Source organism: Acomys minous (genome assembly GCF_964271855.1).
Source record: "Acomys minous genome assembly, chromosome: 8".
Lineage (NCBI taxonomy): Eukaryota > Metazoa > Chordata > Mammalia > Rodentia > Muridae > Acomys > Acomys minous.
Window position 1 is genome coordinate 3,275,723 of NC_140489.1, and position 16,489 is coordinate 3,292,211.

At 44.0% G+C, this 16,489-nt stretch overlaps 1 protein-coding gene across 4 annotated transcripts in view; it reads right to left on the reverse strand.

The window, feature by feature from the left end:
* Positions 1-16,489, reverse strand: part of ESYT2 (extended synaptotagmin 2) — an 81,085-nt gene that overhangs the window by 4,633 nt on the left and 59,963 nt on the right. For 2 of the 4 annotated variants that reach the window (XM_084792797.1, XM_084792795.1), the window contains 7 exons: positions 14,131-14,193; positions 10,705-10,779; positions 9,929-10,015; positions 3,975-4,124; positions 2,737-3,110; positions 1,698-1,796; positions 785-916 (listed from right to left, as the gene is read on the reverse strand). In XM_084792797.1, coding sequence (XP_084648923.1) covers positions 785-916; positions 1,698-1,796; positions 2,737-3,110; positions 3,975-4,124; positions 9,929-10,015; positions 10,705-10,779; positions 14,131-14,193 — 980 coding nt within the window. The remainder of the gene's footprint in view (positions 1-784; positions 917-1,697; positions 1,797-2,736; positions 3,111-3,974; positions 4,125-9,928; positions 10,016-10,704; positions 10,780-14,130; positions 14,194-16,489) is intronic. The other 2 variants (XM_084792798.1, XM_084792796.1) reach the window with 1 other exon arrangement.

Below are 16,489 nucleotides of genomic sequence, written 5' to 3' on the forward strand. Positions count from 1 at the left end.
AGACTAGTGGTCCAGGGATCTCTGGGGTGCCCACATGCAACCTGACCCACCAGACTGACCATGCCCATACATATGGAGCTCCTACTAAGGCAGCCTCATAAGACTTGCAAAATTATATCTCTACTAATTTTGGAAATTGTTTTAGAAAAATAGAGCTTTTCCCAAAAATGTATATTTTATATTACTAGCTTATGCTATACAATAAAAATTTTAAATGTATCTTTAAATTCCTTTTAAAATTCAATATCAGCATATGTTACCCACTAAATCAAAATTCTTCAGCCATCAATAATTTGACTTTTAGCAGTGGCAGCACAGGCTGTTAATCCTAGTACTTACGAGGCAGAGGCAGGCAGATCTCTGAGTTCAAGGTCAGCCTGATCTACACAGTGAGTTCCAGAACAGCCAGGGCTACACAAAGAAACCGTGACTTGAAAAAAACCGAAGCAACCAATCAAACTAATTAATTAATAATAAACAAATCAAATCAAATGAAAATAGGCCAGCCTGGCCTACAGCGTTCCAGAAAGGTAAGAACTACACAGAGAAACACTGTCTTGCAAAACAAAAGACAAGCAACAACAAAAGACCTTTCGTCATCAGTCTCCCTGAGCAGCCTTATAAATTGGATTTACAAAAGGATCTGCTTCGTGAATCACTTAGCAAGCAGCACGTGCTGGAATATGCTAGAGAATTCCATTTCTCCACAGTGCACTGGCTCCACAGGCCTGATCACACCGTTTCATCCAGGTAGCCTCTTAGCCAAATGAAATGGCTACTATACCTCTGATCAAACACAGGGTTCAGTGTCTTCTTTGACACATGGGTTTTCCTTCTTCCTGATCGCCTCTTGTCTGGTAGTAAATACATGCGGACGTACGGATCAGAGCCATCTTCCGAGAAGGCAATGAGGTTCCTTATAACACAAACCAGAGAAGACTAGATATTAGAATTCAAAAAATTAAAAACTGCGTCATATCCAAATTATTTTTATCAAGTTTTGATTTCATATTACCAACACCAAGGAGCAACACAGATTTCCTAGAGTATGTTTCTGAATCGCCAGCTGCTGGCGTCACTGTTAAGCTTTCCTTTTAGCAGTTTGGCAGAGTAACTTTTGCCTTTACTACCTAAGCCCAGAGTGTGACAGCCCTTGCTTTATGTGTCTAAAGCACCTTCTCACAGGAAACACAGGCAAAGGCCATGTGAGGCAAGTTCGGTCCTTCTGTTTATAGGACCCCGAGTGGCCGCACTGGTTCCTTGTGTAGCACCTCCAGTCACAGCTTCTGCACAGGGTCAGCCTCCTCACGGACCTGTCCCCTGCTCTTTCCCTAGCATGACTAGTATAAGGCAAACACACTCAGCTGTGCAGACCCAGAGGCAGGCAGGGCTGTCCTCAGAGCTGCGGGAGCCGCCTGTGCGGTGCCTGCCCTCTCCAGTCACTATCCCAGCAGCCTGTGCGGTGCCTGCCCTCTCCAGTCACTATCCCAGCAGCCAGAACACACAATCCCTCACAGAACTAACTCTACATTTTCAGGGTCAACGCCACCACTTCTATTTATCCATGTTTTCAAAAGACCTTTTATAAACGCGAAAGATTTCTATTTTAAACCACTGTTGATGCAGCAGTGGGGCAAGTGGGTAGGGAATCAGGTGAGACAGGCATAGCCGGGCAGGTGCAGCGGCACTGGCCTCACCTGCACGAGTGCACAACCACGATGAGCTTGTTCCTCTGGGAGCTGTGCCGGATCGTCAGCTGGATCTGCCCCAGAGGCGACTGGCCCAGGGTAGTCCCACTGTGGAAACAACATGATGTTACCACCTCTGCCCCAACTTCAAAAGAGGTGTGGTGCCCTGTGGCCACACACATCATAGGATAGTGTCCACTCATTCAGACAAAATGGGACCTGATATGATTTGAGAATTCTAAATATGTATCAAAGTTGAAATTACTTCACTTGAAGGCTCAGTAGTCCTTAATTATTCCTAACTGACAGCTTTCCAATGAGCAGTCACGGTATAAGTGAGAGCCAGCTCTCCTCGGGACAAACATCAATCCTGTGGTCAGAGTGCTAAGCAAGCGCTCAATACTGCACTACACCCAACCTGAAGCTGATTGTTTTCTTTACAAAAGGATCCGTGTGAGGAAAGATGAACAGTGGTGAGCACGTGTCACAGGACCCTCAGAGACATGGGCGTGGCAAATGCTGTGCCCGAAGCACTTCTATTTTCTTCTAACTGGACACATCTCTTAGGATACAGCAAAATGAAGTTTCAAAGGTTGAAATTTACAATTACCACAGGAAGTATGTAACTATTCTTCCTCCTTATCTGAAGAGACCATCAATACCACCTATAAATCATGACAAATAATCAAAGAAAGCCAGTGGGGACCTGGTGGTGCTGCACTCTGCAATGGAGGGAAGGCAAGCCTCTGCCAAGCCCATGCAGGTGACATGATGTGCAGCACACGAGTGACCACACCTGCAGGAGTCTGTCCTGGCATGAACTGTGTGGTGTCTTTCGCTCCTCCCACCCATGAAACTTCTTATTTCACTACTGTGCTTCTCTCACATCCAAGGTCCTACAAAACAAGTTTTATTTTGAAGTCAAGGACTCAATGAGCAAAATAATAGCACAACTCGAACTTCTTCCCAGATGAGTTAAGGTCCTATGTGCCTCCCGTGGTGTGTGGGGTGGAAACGCTACGATGAACAGTGTGTGATTACTAGTTACTTTTCAAGCTGACGTAGCCGCTGCCTCAGCTCCTGGGTGGCAATGGGCAGTGATATGTCTGAGGCAATGCTTGGAGTGGGTTCCTTGGCCGAGATGTGGCTCGGAGAGGCCAAGAGGCTGGAGGAGCTCCTGCCCAGGTCACGCTGCGCCAGAGGGCTGGCCTCAGGGGGCTGGGGCTTCTCCTCCACGACAGGCTTGTCATCAACTCCCCTGACTGGTGTTGATGGGGCAGTGCTGCTACCCCCGGGGCCTGGCGATGCAGACGGCTGAGGTCTGACAGGGACTCTCCTCCCCTCTTTGGAGACAGAGGGCCGTTTCACTTGAGCTGAATGCTGGTGGTCCGCAGGCCGTTCTTGCTTTTCAAGATGGAGGACCTGGAGGGGGACGAGTGCCTTTAGAGTGTTCATGGCTGCTTAAGATTCAGCAAAATTTTTCAAATTCTAATCTGTTCAGTTATGCAACTATTAAAATACTGTATTATGGAGAAACATGTAAGCCAGGGCTGTCCGTAGCAGGACACCCTGGAGTTAACTGATTTTCTCTGGTTTTATTAACCAAAGCTATAGCAAACATCTTAATTTCATAGACTCCCCCAATTTCACTTTGTAACTATTATTTTGCCACGATGAGGCTGTGCTGTGTCTCGAGAGCACTTCCATAGCACCCTGGGCAGACTAAGTCTATTTTAATTAAAAATGCAAAGTTCACTCCTCGGGCTGGAATATATATATAGTTCAGTGGTAGCACTCCGGCCTAGCATGTGTGAGGCTATGAGTTCAAACCCAGCACAGAAACAAAAGGTTGGCTCTTTATTATAATTTACATATAATTTTGTTTTTATAGGGGTATGTATGCCACAGTCTGAGGAAAATCCTGTAGACTCAGTTCTCTTTTACGGAGTTTCGGGGGTGAAATTCAGGTGGTCAGACTTGGGCAGCAGGCACTTTACCTGCTGAGCCGTCTCCTGGCCCAATCTGAATACTTTCACTTAATGACACACACACTTTTTTTTCTGGGCCATTCTGTCAAGTCAGTTACTCTGGAAATAAAGGGTTTGTTCAGAACAGAGTGTAGGCTGGAATCCCACCACTTTGGTTTCTGCTTCTGCTACCCTCAGCTGTCAGCATGCTACATGTCACCTGACCTGTGCCTGTGGTGCCACCTCCACACTGGTTGGGCCTGAGGCCCAGCTGTGTCTTCCCTCCCACCACCGAGTCCTGCTGAGAACTGGGCAGTACCCGTAGGGCAATCTTCATTTTTAAGGTGCTGTTTGGACCCGAGTTGCTGAGCTGGAACCGCTGGTTGATAGTCATGTTGTCACTCAGAAGCAGCTGACTGAGTGGGATCCTCAGGGCGCCCAGGGAACACTGATGCTGCTCATCTATGACCTGAAAAACGCAGGGCAGGAAACACTGAGCACCAAGGAGAACAGAAAGAGACTATGAAAAATGTACCATGGTCCACAGGTTGGCTTCAAAACATACCAGCACAAGCCAGAACACAACGCATCTCATATACATTATTCAAGAATGTGTCCAAAAGTGTTAGAGAACCTCTCAGAAAATATAGCAGCACTTCTGTCAGAGGGCCCTGCTCTTTCCTCATCACAGAATCATGACGAGCACAACAAGGGACATCTTTCTGTGAGAATCTCAGTGAACAACAGTGTAGGGCGGAGAGATGGCTCAGCAGCTCAGAGCCCTTGTTCTTGCAGAGGACCACACTTGATTCCTAGTCCACACAGGGCAGCTCCATAACTCCAGTTTCTACTGAAAATATGGATTCATGAAGAAAATGTATTTTTAGGTGTCGTAAAGCCTTCCTTGTTCAAACTCTATATGGGTGCTTTGAAATTTACAGCATCTCCTTAAGCGCACGGCATTTCTTTCTCATGAGCAGTAATCTTCAGGATTGCCTCTGTTATGTGCACTATTCCCATTGGGTGACTGTTCAGGATAGTCTGACACGGAAAGGATGCTGGACAGAGTGGACATGCTCCTGGATAGACATCGACACCACACTGCATAAAGAAGGAACAGCTGAGCCACACAGAGCACGAGCTACTGACAGAGCTCAGTGTGTATGTAACGCCTTCTCAAAGTAAAAAATGCAAGTGGTAAAAGGCAAAACCCAAAACAATTCTCTATAGACTCTTCCAGAAAATTCAAGTCCCCAGCTCACTCAGGAGGCTATCATTATCTTGACATCAAAACAGGGGGAGAAAAAAAAGATTGAAAAGAAGCAAAATTACTAATCAGCAACCTTCATGACTAAGTAAGAATGTTTTTCTATGTGTGTGTACTTGTGTGATTTATGTGTATTACATGTATGCAGGCGCCCTCAGAGGCCGGAAGCGGGCACTGGATCCTCTAACACCGGATTGCAGGCAGCTGGAAACTGCTGTGTGAGCACAGGACAGAACCCAGGTCTTTTTCCAGGGACTCCATCTCAACCGTCAGACCCAAGAAGCAAGAACTTCAACAAGCTGAATGCATGTGAAAATGATGGTGACTAAGTAGGACTTATCCCCTGTGGGGTGGAATAAAAATGGCCCCCACAGTCCACAGGGAGTGGCACCATTAGGGACACGTGCAGCCTTGGTGGAAGAAGACTGGCTCAGTCTCTTCCTGCTGCCTGAGATGTAGAACTCTCCGCTCCTTCTCCAGAACCATGTCTGTCTGTGAGCCACCGTGCTTTCCACCATGATGATAGTGGACTACACCTCTGAACGGTAAGCCATATACAATGAAATGTTTTCTGTAATAAGACTTGCTGTGGTCATGGTGTCTCTTCACAACAATAAAACCCTAACTAAGGCATCCCCAAATAAAACATTGTGTTCAAGGTATCTTAGTATTAAATGTGAAAACCGAATAAGACTTTGCAATACTTAACATTTGATGTGGTCATCTCAACACAGGCAAAGACGCCTTTCCTGACAGTCAGCTTCTACTCATGATGACAAAGCAAACCAGGAGAAGGAGCACATCTCCAGGGAGACCAGGCCTATGTGCTACTTCTGCAGAGTAAAGAGGACGGAACAGGGAAGCCACCCAAGGATAACGGGGAAAAAGCCATCCAACTGTTATGAAAAGTATTATAATAGAAGGTAACATAACTTCCCACACATAAAATGCCAAAATAGCTACAAAATATCTAGTGGAACAGGAACACAGCACTGGCATGGGCATGGTAGCTCACACTGGCATGGCAGCTCACCCCTATAACCTCTACTGCCCAAGCAGTAGAATTGTAAATTCAAGACCATGTGATAAAATCCATTGTCCCCTGCCTCCCACAAGCAAAGAACAAACAAAAACAGCGAGCCATTTTTTAGTGGGGTTGTATGAGGCTATGTCAACATAAAAGAATCAACTGCGTGCCCCCTACCCCCAACCCATATCTCTGTAAAATGTTCAACTGGACTTGAACTTGTTGAGCAGATTCGGCCAGCTGCCCAGGAAGCCCCAAGGATGTGCCAACATCACTCCGGAACTGGGGTTGTTGAGCCCTGCCCCCCATGCCTGGCTTTTTGTGCTGGTCCTTAGGATCAAATCCAGATCTCATGCTCATACAAGCACTTTACCGACTGCTCTATTTCCTTAGTCTCCTACTGGTCTTGTTGTTTGTTTTGAGGCAGAGACTTGTTACTAGGTAACTCAGGCTAGTCTTGAATTTATGGTCCTCCTGCTTTGGCTTCCTAAATGCTGAGATTACAGGAATCCACTACAATGTCTGGATACTTTTATATATATTAGTAAAAAAGCCAAAAATACAAGACTAAGAACCATTTAATGACTGGGAAACATTGGCAGAGTTCTCGCCTGGGATGAACAAATCCTGTCTTCAGTCCGGCAAGGAAATAAAGATCATTCACAGCATCACGAAAAAGTATTCAATGTTTAGGGATAAGTCTGACATATGTACAGACCTATACTGTGCATAGAAAGCTGTAAAGCAGAGCTGAGAGAAGTGAAAGAGCACTAAACACAACATAATATTTCTACGCACTGGGATGTTTCCTGTTGTAGAGAGGCCAATTATGCCCACTGTTCTGTAATGTCAGTGATCCCTATCAAAATTATAGGTTCTCTGCATAAATCTACAAGTGATACTAAATTTCATATGGAATTTAGACTTAGAATTAGTCAAAACAAATGTGGGAAATAAGGTTGAGGCTTGCACAGTGGCTTTATGATGTACCCATGGAGGGCTTGCACAGTGGCTCTGTGATGTACCCACTGAGGGCTTGCACAGTGGCTCTATGATGTACCCATTCAACAGTAGTAGCAGAAGCAGCGGAGCTGGCACACTGGCAGAGCATTCCAGAAGCTAAGTGCATACTGGTCCTCAGTTTCCATAAAGTCACAAACCTCAACACATAGGATAGAATAAGTTTTCAACAGTATGCTGTACAATTATATAAACAAATATTAAGAAAAAAGCATCACGATCCTTTCCTGATACTATAAATGAAGATTAAAATGACGTAGACCTAAGCATAAGATGGGTGTGCTGCACTGAGTCATCTGAGAAAAGGCAGTCGTAACTAAGAAAATGCCTCCATAAGATCCAGCTGAAAGGCCTTTTCTTTTTTCTTTCTTTTTTTAAAGATTTATTTATTTATTATATACACAGTTTTGCCTGTGTGTATGCCCGCAGGCCAGAAGAAGGCATCAGATTTCCTTATAGATGGTTGTGAGCCACCATGTGGTTGCTGGGAATTGAACTCAGAACCTCTGGAAGAGCAGACAGTGCTCTTAACCTCTAAGCCATCTCTCCAGCCTGAAAGGCATTTTCTTAAGTAGTAACTGATGTGTGAGGCTGGTGGTCCTGCATTCTAGAAGAAAGCAGGCTGAGCAAGCCATGGGGAGGAAACCAGTAGGCAGCACTCTTCCATGGCCTCTGCATCAGCTCCTGCCTAAAGGATCCTGCCCCATCTTGACTTCCTTCAACAATGAATAGCTCCTCCCCAATTTGTTTTTGGTCATGATGTTTCATGCAGCAATAAAAACCCTAACTAAGACATGTGTTTGGAACAGCTATGAGTCACAGGGAGAACCAGAGAATTTCTTTATCTTGACTGCAGTGATGGGTCCTAGTGTACTATGTACTCAATTAAAAACTATAAATGTGTGTGTGGGGGGGTGCGGGTCTGGGGTTCGAAAGATAAGGTCCTCAATGCATTCTGAGGAGGATGATTGTGTTTCAGAGCTACACAGAAATGTTCACCCCTGAGAGCACCCTGATTGGGAGGAAACGCTTAGCGCAATGTATTAGAAATACCCAAGCTGAGATCATCCAAGATGGCGTCAATCACACATTGCGTCTAATCCACAGAACAGCAGTGACAGCACAGCCACCAAAGGACAATACTGAAAGCTCCAAAACACAGTGCTGGTGTTTTCCAGAAAGAAAGAAATTCTGTCATGTGGCTCATCCATGCCTTCCTGCCACAGGACCATGGAACCACGATCCAGTGAGCTCTCAGGGACCTGGGGCTGCTGCCGCTGCTTTTCAGGATGCGGCTAGGGGCAGAGTGGGCCAAAGAGATGGTGTTCAAGGAGGGGATACTGTTCGAGTGGAGCCGAGCAAGGACTGAACTGCCCACACCACAGGCCTCATGGACCTCTTCTCACTGGCCGGGGGGCCATGCTCAGTGCCGAGAGCTGGATTGTGCAGAGGTGGATACTAGGGGCAGCACCAAGGTGGAGGCCCATAGCAGATGGAGCACACGATGGAACCAGACTCAGGAGGCATGAATCAACGGAGCCACAAGTTCCCTGGGACAAGAAGCTGAGCTGAGCCGGGCCAACATCAATGGTTTCTGCAAGCCACTCAATGAAGACTGTGGGGCCTCTACGGCCAGCAACAATCTGGCAAATTGAATGGGAGCAGGAGAGCTGGCCCTGAGGATGCCGGGGCAGGTGAGACAACCCTGGGGACAGGGGAGCCTGAGAGCTGGCCCCGCCCTGAGGACACAGAAGTGAGTGAGCTGGCTCTGCCCTGAGGACATGAGAGTAGGAGAGCTGGCCCTGCCATGATAAAAGCAGGTCCTGCCATGATGACATGGGAGTGGGAGAGTCGGCCCTGCCCTGATGACATGGTAGTGGGAAAGTGGCCCTTGCCCTGAGGACAAGGGAGTAGGTGAGCCATCCCTGCCCTGACAACACAGGAGCAGGAGAGCTGGCCCTGCCCCAAGGACACAGGAGCGGGAGAGCAGGTCCTGACATGATGACAAGGGAGCGGGAGAGCAGGCCCTGCCCTGAAGACATAGGAACAGGATTGCTGGCCCTGCCATGATGACACAGGAGTAACAGAGAGGGCCCTGCACTAAGGACCAGGGAGCAGGCCCTGATCCAGGGCTCTGAGTGGACCTCACACTAACATCTACTGTGGGTAGCCATGCTAAATTCTGCCATATTAGAAATCCCGTGCTTAGGCTGCACACCGTGACCTTCGAGTTGTCGACTGTTGCCGAAGGAGGTCTAGTGTTCTAGGCTATCCTTGGACTATTTACTTTTGAAAGAAGTAGGGAAGTCCCTACTGGGAACCACCCAGAGGATCAAGGAAGTTCTTACATGGAGCTACTCAGGCTATTGTATTCTTGCCTGGGGGCTGGGGAGAGTGGGATTAGAATAGACCCTATTGACCTTGCTCTATATATGTTCTTACTCATCTGCATTAAAGAGAGTTGATCAGAAATTTCCAGACTTGACTCATTATTTCTCGTGTCCCTGTACCCCACTTTCAATCCCCACTCCCTCTTTCAGGTGAACTCTAGTTCAATTTGTCCCGCACGCTGGGACACATCAATCTACCCCATGTATGACCTGCTGGAACACATGAAGGGGCTGGACCTGCAGATTCAAAGAGTAAGAATCTCCTTGACACACGGCAACAACGACATCCAACAGCAGTCCCAGTGTAGGCCTCCAACCAGACCCATGACTCGTAGCAATGAACATTTGAAAGTAAACATATGTGGACAAAAGGCTATACTGCGTGATACACTACAGCTTCTGTGACAAGACATTTTGTTTGTTTGTTTTATTTTACTAGGGGGAGGAGAGGGATTTTGGTGCATGACGTGTAAATCATAGACATTCAATAAAAGTAAAAAAAAAACTATAAATGTGAGTGTAATTTATAATCAATCATATTTCAAAATATAGGCACAAAAATGCAATACCTCAACTTCAAGGTCCTGGCGCTTGGGGTTATGAATGAAGAAAGTGAAGTTTTCCTCCCACACAGGCTCACTAGTTTTGTATCGAATCTGTAAGAAACAGTCCAATATTAATTCTCCAGTATTTTCTGTGAAGGACTATTGACTCAGTGCTTATTCATGTAATGTATACACAAACACAGCGATTACACTGAAAGCCGTATTTACTGAACAATGTACTATTATCTCAGTAAGCGCAGAAATGTTCACAAGAAGAAGCATAAGCTCTGTGAGGTGCGTTAGGGAAGGAGTTGACACGGAAGCCTCCTTGTCAGGCACCAAGACCTCTTCTGCTCTACTGGCTTCAGCGCTCTCTCTTGGTGCCAAGCACTGAAGTGCACATGGCCCTGCTTCTTAAAGGAGTAATATTTAAGTTCTAACAATGGCCTGCAGCTGTGAGTCATTTCTAACCCCTGCCCCCAATCAGAAAAGAGGAACATACAACAATACCTTCTTTGAATTCTTGGGCCTGTGTTTGCTGAATTTAAAGTGTGATGTGTTAACTTTAAGCAATTACTAAAGACTCCATATCTTTCCCCATGAATCAAACAAAAGCATATCAAGATGGCAGTTTTAATATTATTTAAAATTTAAAAATGCACCTGTTAAGCATAAGCAGCTTGTATGCATTAAATGACTGTTCCACATGGAAGCAATGCCTACATACTATACACCAGGACACCACCTGCTGGGGACAGGGACAAGTGTGGCTACATGGAGAAATCTCAGAAAACTCTTACCTTACTCTCTTGAGCCTTGTGACCGACTGACATCTGGACAAGAGGATTTGGGTTGCTGTTTATTTTCTTCCCTGACTATCCAAAAACAAAACCAGATAAAATAAATAAACACACTTTGAAATAGGTTCCACTGAAAACGAAACTGTGGTTGGTAGCAGGCCTCATTTCTATTTACCTCTGATACTTCAGGCACAGGAAACACCAAAGAACAATTAAAGTAGAAAACAACTGCTAAGTAAACCCTGAGCCATCATTCTCATCATGTCCATCATGAGGCAAACAGAGAAAACTTCTATTCACATACTTTTCCCTTCTTTCTTTCTTTCTTTCTTTCTTTCTTTCTTTCTTTCGAGACGGGGTCTGGCAACACTACTTGGCTAGTGTGGAACTCTGTGGCCCGAGTGCCTCTCCCATGTAGGCCTCTAAAGTGGCTGTGACTCTAGATACAAGTTCCTGTGTCAGGTTGTTTGTACACGAGTTTGAAATGTCAAACTTTTTATTTTAAAAGTAAGCTCCACAGGAGACAAAGGAGGCTACAATCAGAATGTAAAGTGAATAAATTAAAAAAAAAAACTAACTAAATTATGCTTGGAGGCATAGCTATTTTACTTATTTAATATTAATAATTATAGTTCTCAAAACTGACTTATTAGGATAACAAAAATGTAAGTGCAATGAATATAAATAAATAAATACAAAAGAATACGAATGTAAAGGGATGTTAACTCAGAATACTCCTCCAGCTGTAGTTTTAGATGCATAGCTTTACACCCCGAACCCACTATCATCCTGCTCAAGTAAATACGGTTATCAGATAGTGGATATTGCTTACCGGCTTCTAAGTAATTATCACCAGAAGAATAAATGACAGTTTAGAATTGCATGGAATTAAGCAAATATAAATATAATTTAAAAAATCATACACAAAAAAAATTATAAGAAGCATACTTTAGCAGACAGCTGATAGAAGAAAACATAGCAAACCAAACAGATATGTGACATGAGGTTTATTTGTAACTTAGCCCCACAAAAAGATGCAGTTAAATGTGTTAATGTAAATTAATTAGAGGGTCACAAAAAGTATTTTAGTTAAATAATTTTAGAGTCAATCCTCAACACTGCAGCAATGACAGAAATAGATGTCAAAATCATCTGATTATTCAAAAAAATATGACTAACCCAAACCTACTGTGATAATCTATTTTCTGGTTCATCTTTTTGATGTGAATGAATTCTGCAAAATGAAATAAATACCATTAAGAATATCAAAGCCAGCTGATTTTTCCAAAACTTGTTTTCTCTTTCTTTAATATTAGAATTTCTAAATCTGAGCTGAGCACAGGTCTTCTGAGACTGAGGATGCAGCCTCCACTTCCCCTCCTGGTCAGCTAGAAACGGACTGCCGAGGAGGGTGTGCAGGCTACTCAGGGGAACTTGCACAGTTGCAGGACATGAAATCACATTGATTTAAGCCACATCTACCTTGGATCTTTTTTGCCTGTTTGTTTCTTGTTTTGTCTTTATGAGACAGGGTTTCTCTGGTAGTCCTGGCTGTCCTAGAACTCACTTTATAAACCAGGCTGGCCTCGAACTCAAAGATTTGCTTGCAACTGCCAACCAAGTGCTGGGATTAAAAGCATGCACTACCACGCCTAGCTTCTACCTTGGGTCTTTGAGACATGAGTTTATTTCTGACTAACATGCCTGTAATCCCAGCACTCTGGGAGGCAGAAGCAGGTGGATCGCTGTGAGTTGAAGGCCAGCCTGGTCTACAAAGTGCGTCCAGGACACCTAAGGCTATACAGAGAAACCAAAAAAAGAGACTATATCTGTGAAAATGGGAATTTTAAGGATTTAATGTACCTATAATTTTATGGTGCCTCTCCTTCTAATATTTTTAAAAACAGGATGAAGTTTATAACTAATAACACTAAAGACCTGCTTCTGAACAATTTGCAATTGTCACTGCCTTAAATTATTGTGCACATATGTATATATGTGAATGACACATTAAAGTCTATTTGTTCTAAGTCTAAAGTTTTGGTAAATATAAAATAAATAAAAGCTTAGCTGTACTTTATGATCTTGTTTAGTGGTTTGTAGAATAAGAGGTGTGTTTTAACATGGATGATGCTTTAGATTATATAAATAAGGTTTTTAAATTATTCATTAAGTTTTCTCCCATAACAGAACATTTAGATTACAGTAGCACATGTCAAAAGTACAAAATACGGTAAGAAAAGGTCTTTTAAGTCACATTTAAATGAATTTAAATCTCATTTCCTTAACTTTTGACTAATGAGACCTGTGTTTCATCAGTGTGAGCCTCAAGTTCCATGACTATGAGAGAGGCACGATGCCACTTTTAGAACTTGTTAGCCTTAATGAACTGATGTGTTAAAGCAGATTATAGCACATCTATTTATATTCCTATTATATATTTTGTGTGTAGTATTATAATTCACTTACTAATCCAATGGAGAGGATATTATTTCCACCCTGAAAGTAGGATGGAATCACAACGCTGAGCAGCATGACAGCAGAGCGCTCTTTTCTGACCTCTGTGCTCTGCTGGCCAAAAAGACAGCAGGACTGGTGAGCGGTGTTGCTATAGGACCCGACTATGCTGGGAGGCATAGCTGTTTTAGCCATGTGTAGACCAGCACTCTCAGGGTAGGGCACACTATTAAAACTGCACCATTAGCTCCTTCCTGTGGGTCATAGTAAGGTTTACAAGTATCACCTTAGACAAGTCAATGACAATCTCTTTCATCTTAGAAATTTAACTTATATTGCTAGATGAAATTGATCAAAATCTTTCTATTTCTTTGGAAGATTCTTAAGACAATTATATTTAAAATGCCCCTGCCTCTCACTGTAATTAACAATTTAGCCAGAGAACCCAAGCTATTATCTGGATCAGAAGTGGAGCTTAGTTTTCAATATACCTCATTTGATAAAATTTGAACCTTCTGGAAAGACCTATCACCCAAGCCCACAGCACCAAAGCCATGAGGTTGATTCAGTGAGTCCCTATCAACATATTGGAAGAGGCAAGTCCTTAAGTGTGCACTCAATAGTTTGCAAGATGCATCTTTAAATCACAATATGAAAATCTGGTCAAGATTTTAAATAGAACTTTTACATTGCCATTCACAAATTCAAACAAAACTATATTTCAGTGGCTTTGAGAGACAGAATAAAATCTAAATTTTCATATTGGAATTTTACAATTTAACTGTGGTTGATGTAATTTCTTCTAAATACAAATCCAGGAAACAAAACAAAACAAAAGCAGGACTTGGTCTATGGAGCAATGATTACACAGGGTGGGAGGGAACCTGCCCACACACTTAGGAGAGCAAAGCAGCAGCTCTTTCAATATGTCCTGGTCAGCACCGCAGCCTGGAGGGACACTTCGTTTACCTTTAAAGCTCTCTGCACTGCAGACTTCTTCAAGACACCCGGGTTAAAGTCTAATGGGTTACTCTTTCAGGTCAGAAGAAAATGAATACACCAAGGGTTAATAAAACATGCAATGAGGAGTTTATGTAAGGTTAATGACACAAAAATTCATGAGAATAAACAACTACTTAAAGTAAACCAAAAGCCATATAAGCTGACAGATCTGCCTCCACGCTCGAGACTTTACCATACTGACTGACAAGCTAAAATGTCACGACACGTGTGCTCATCCTTAGTGACCCTTTACTTCTTCACCTCTGACTTTCAGTAGAAATCAAGAGTGTGACTTGAGGAAAGGCTCAGCTTACTATTCTTCGCCTGAGACCCCAGTGTCACCCACAATTAGAGGTTTAATACGAAGCATGGCAGTGACCGTGCTGTCCACACTGCTGGAGCTGGTCTCGCTTATGGCGGCTGAGGCCACTGCTACACCCTCTGAGCGGGGCTTTCTCTGTACAGCATCATCCAGAGATGGAGCCTATCTCTCCTGCCTGCTCCCTGGACTTCCCGTTCTTCCTAGGGTGGAAGCACAGGCCAACAGGGTCAGCTTGATACATTCTCCTCTTCTAGGGTGTATGTCTCCCTGACTGACAACTTTAAGTTAGTTGTTTATTCTTAAATGGACAATTTGTTTTGGAAGCTTACAGGATTAACATTTGAGGTTAAACGTTTTTGCCTTTTTGTTGTAATTAATTTAAAATGGTGTATTGGATTTGATTCTTAATTTTTACTTTTTAAAAATGTCTTATTATACAGAAGACATATGTGGAGCAGCTGCCTCCCAGTCTCCTGAGGCAGGAGGCAGGAGAGAAGGCGAAGCAGCGAGCAGGTCTGTGTGGGTCTAAATCTAGACTGTTCCAACAGGGTGCAGGGCTCTCTGAAGACGCAGAACCTACTGCCTCTATCTTTGGATGAAGCTTGGACCAGGTATTCCCTAAAAGTTTCAACAATGCATTCCCCGTCCCCAGAGGGAGCCTGACCGCTCCAGATGTAACAAGGGCCTTTCCTGAAGTGCACACTGGATAGAAACAGCCCAGGCAAGTGTACTTGTTATTCTAACATGCATCAATTATTGAGAAACAAAGAGAACGTGGCAGTGAGAGTCAGGAATGCAAGAACAGCTGTGTGAGGTCACAGAAAACTGCACAGCGCGAGGGTACGAAGGCTGGTTTCTCAAACAGTTGGGGCAGATGTCCAGGTAGAAGGTTCAAAAGTCAGGCACCGATAGCGCGTACTTGTGGGCCTCTCTATCCTTGGAGATAGCAGCCTTTTCCCATCAAGAACCACGCACTACGGATACAGACCATGTGAGACTGCTGGCCTAGCATGTAGGAAGCCTTCATGAACTCGGAACTGTGCTCCATGCCTATGGTCCCAGCTCTTGCAAGCAGGAGGATGATCAGGGGTTCAGTGATTATTCCCAGCTATATAAAGTGTTTCAGGACAGCCTGGGATACATGAGTCCCTGTCTCAAACAAACAAAACCTAACGTTACCTGTAAAGGCTGTCTTTGCTCTGAAGGGTCACGTGGTGGCAGCTATCACACTGTCAAGTTCTTACATGCAAGGGAGACTCCACGTAAACACCACTCATCTCAGATCACCTTCAGTTAAGGGAACATGGACAGTGACGACTCCACAGTGATGAGACTGCAGATCTCTATTCTTAGCCACTTGTGTCCTCTGCATTGACTTTATTTTCTAACCTGTGAAGTATCTAGGATGGCTACAGATGAATGAGGTGTACCACGCAGGTCTCTTACTGCCTGTGTGGCTCCGGCAAAGCGCTCCGCACACTCGAGGTACAAGGCTGGCTGCCACAGTCAGAGCACACAAGCTGAAGCTGACGGCGGCAAAGTCTCGAGTCTGCTTTACAAACAAGTTACTTCCAAAGAGAGGAAAAAATAATGAAAACTGGGGACTAGGTGGGAAGTAAGACAGCTGTGGACTATAACCATTTATAAAAAAGTTTTTCATGTAGATTGAGAAATCTGATTTGATTTTACACTGGAAACCAGTGAGTAAAAAAGTAAGTGTGCGCATGTTTACTCCACAGAACATCTTATGTGGTGTGTACCCTAATCAGAAAGCACAGCATGACTTTGACTGACGTCAGAACAGCAAAGCAACTTCCAGAATGCAACTCAAAAATATTTTCTTTGTGCAGCTGTAGATTAAGAAAAGAGACCTAGACAAATTACTGGAGACTGACGGACAGAGCTACACAGAAGCCTGGCCTTATCGCTTGTGTGAGTTTTTGATGACATTTTTTCCTAAGAAACAGAAACATGAAAAGTGACGGCATCTAGAACTGTTCTGGC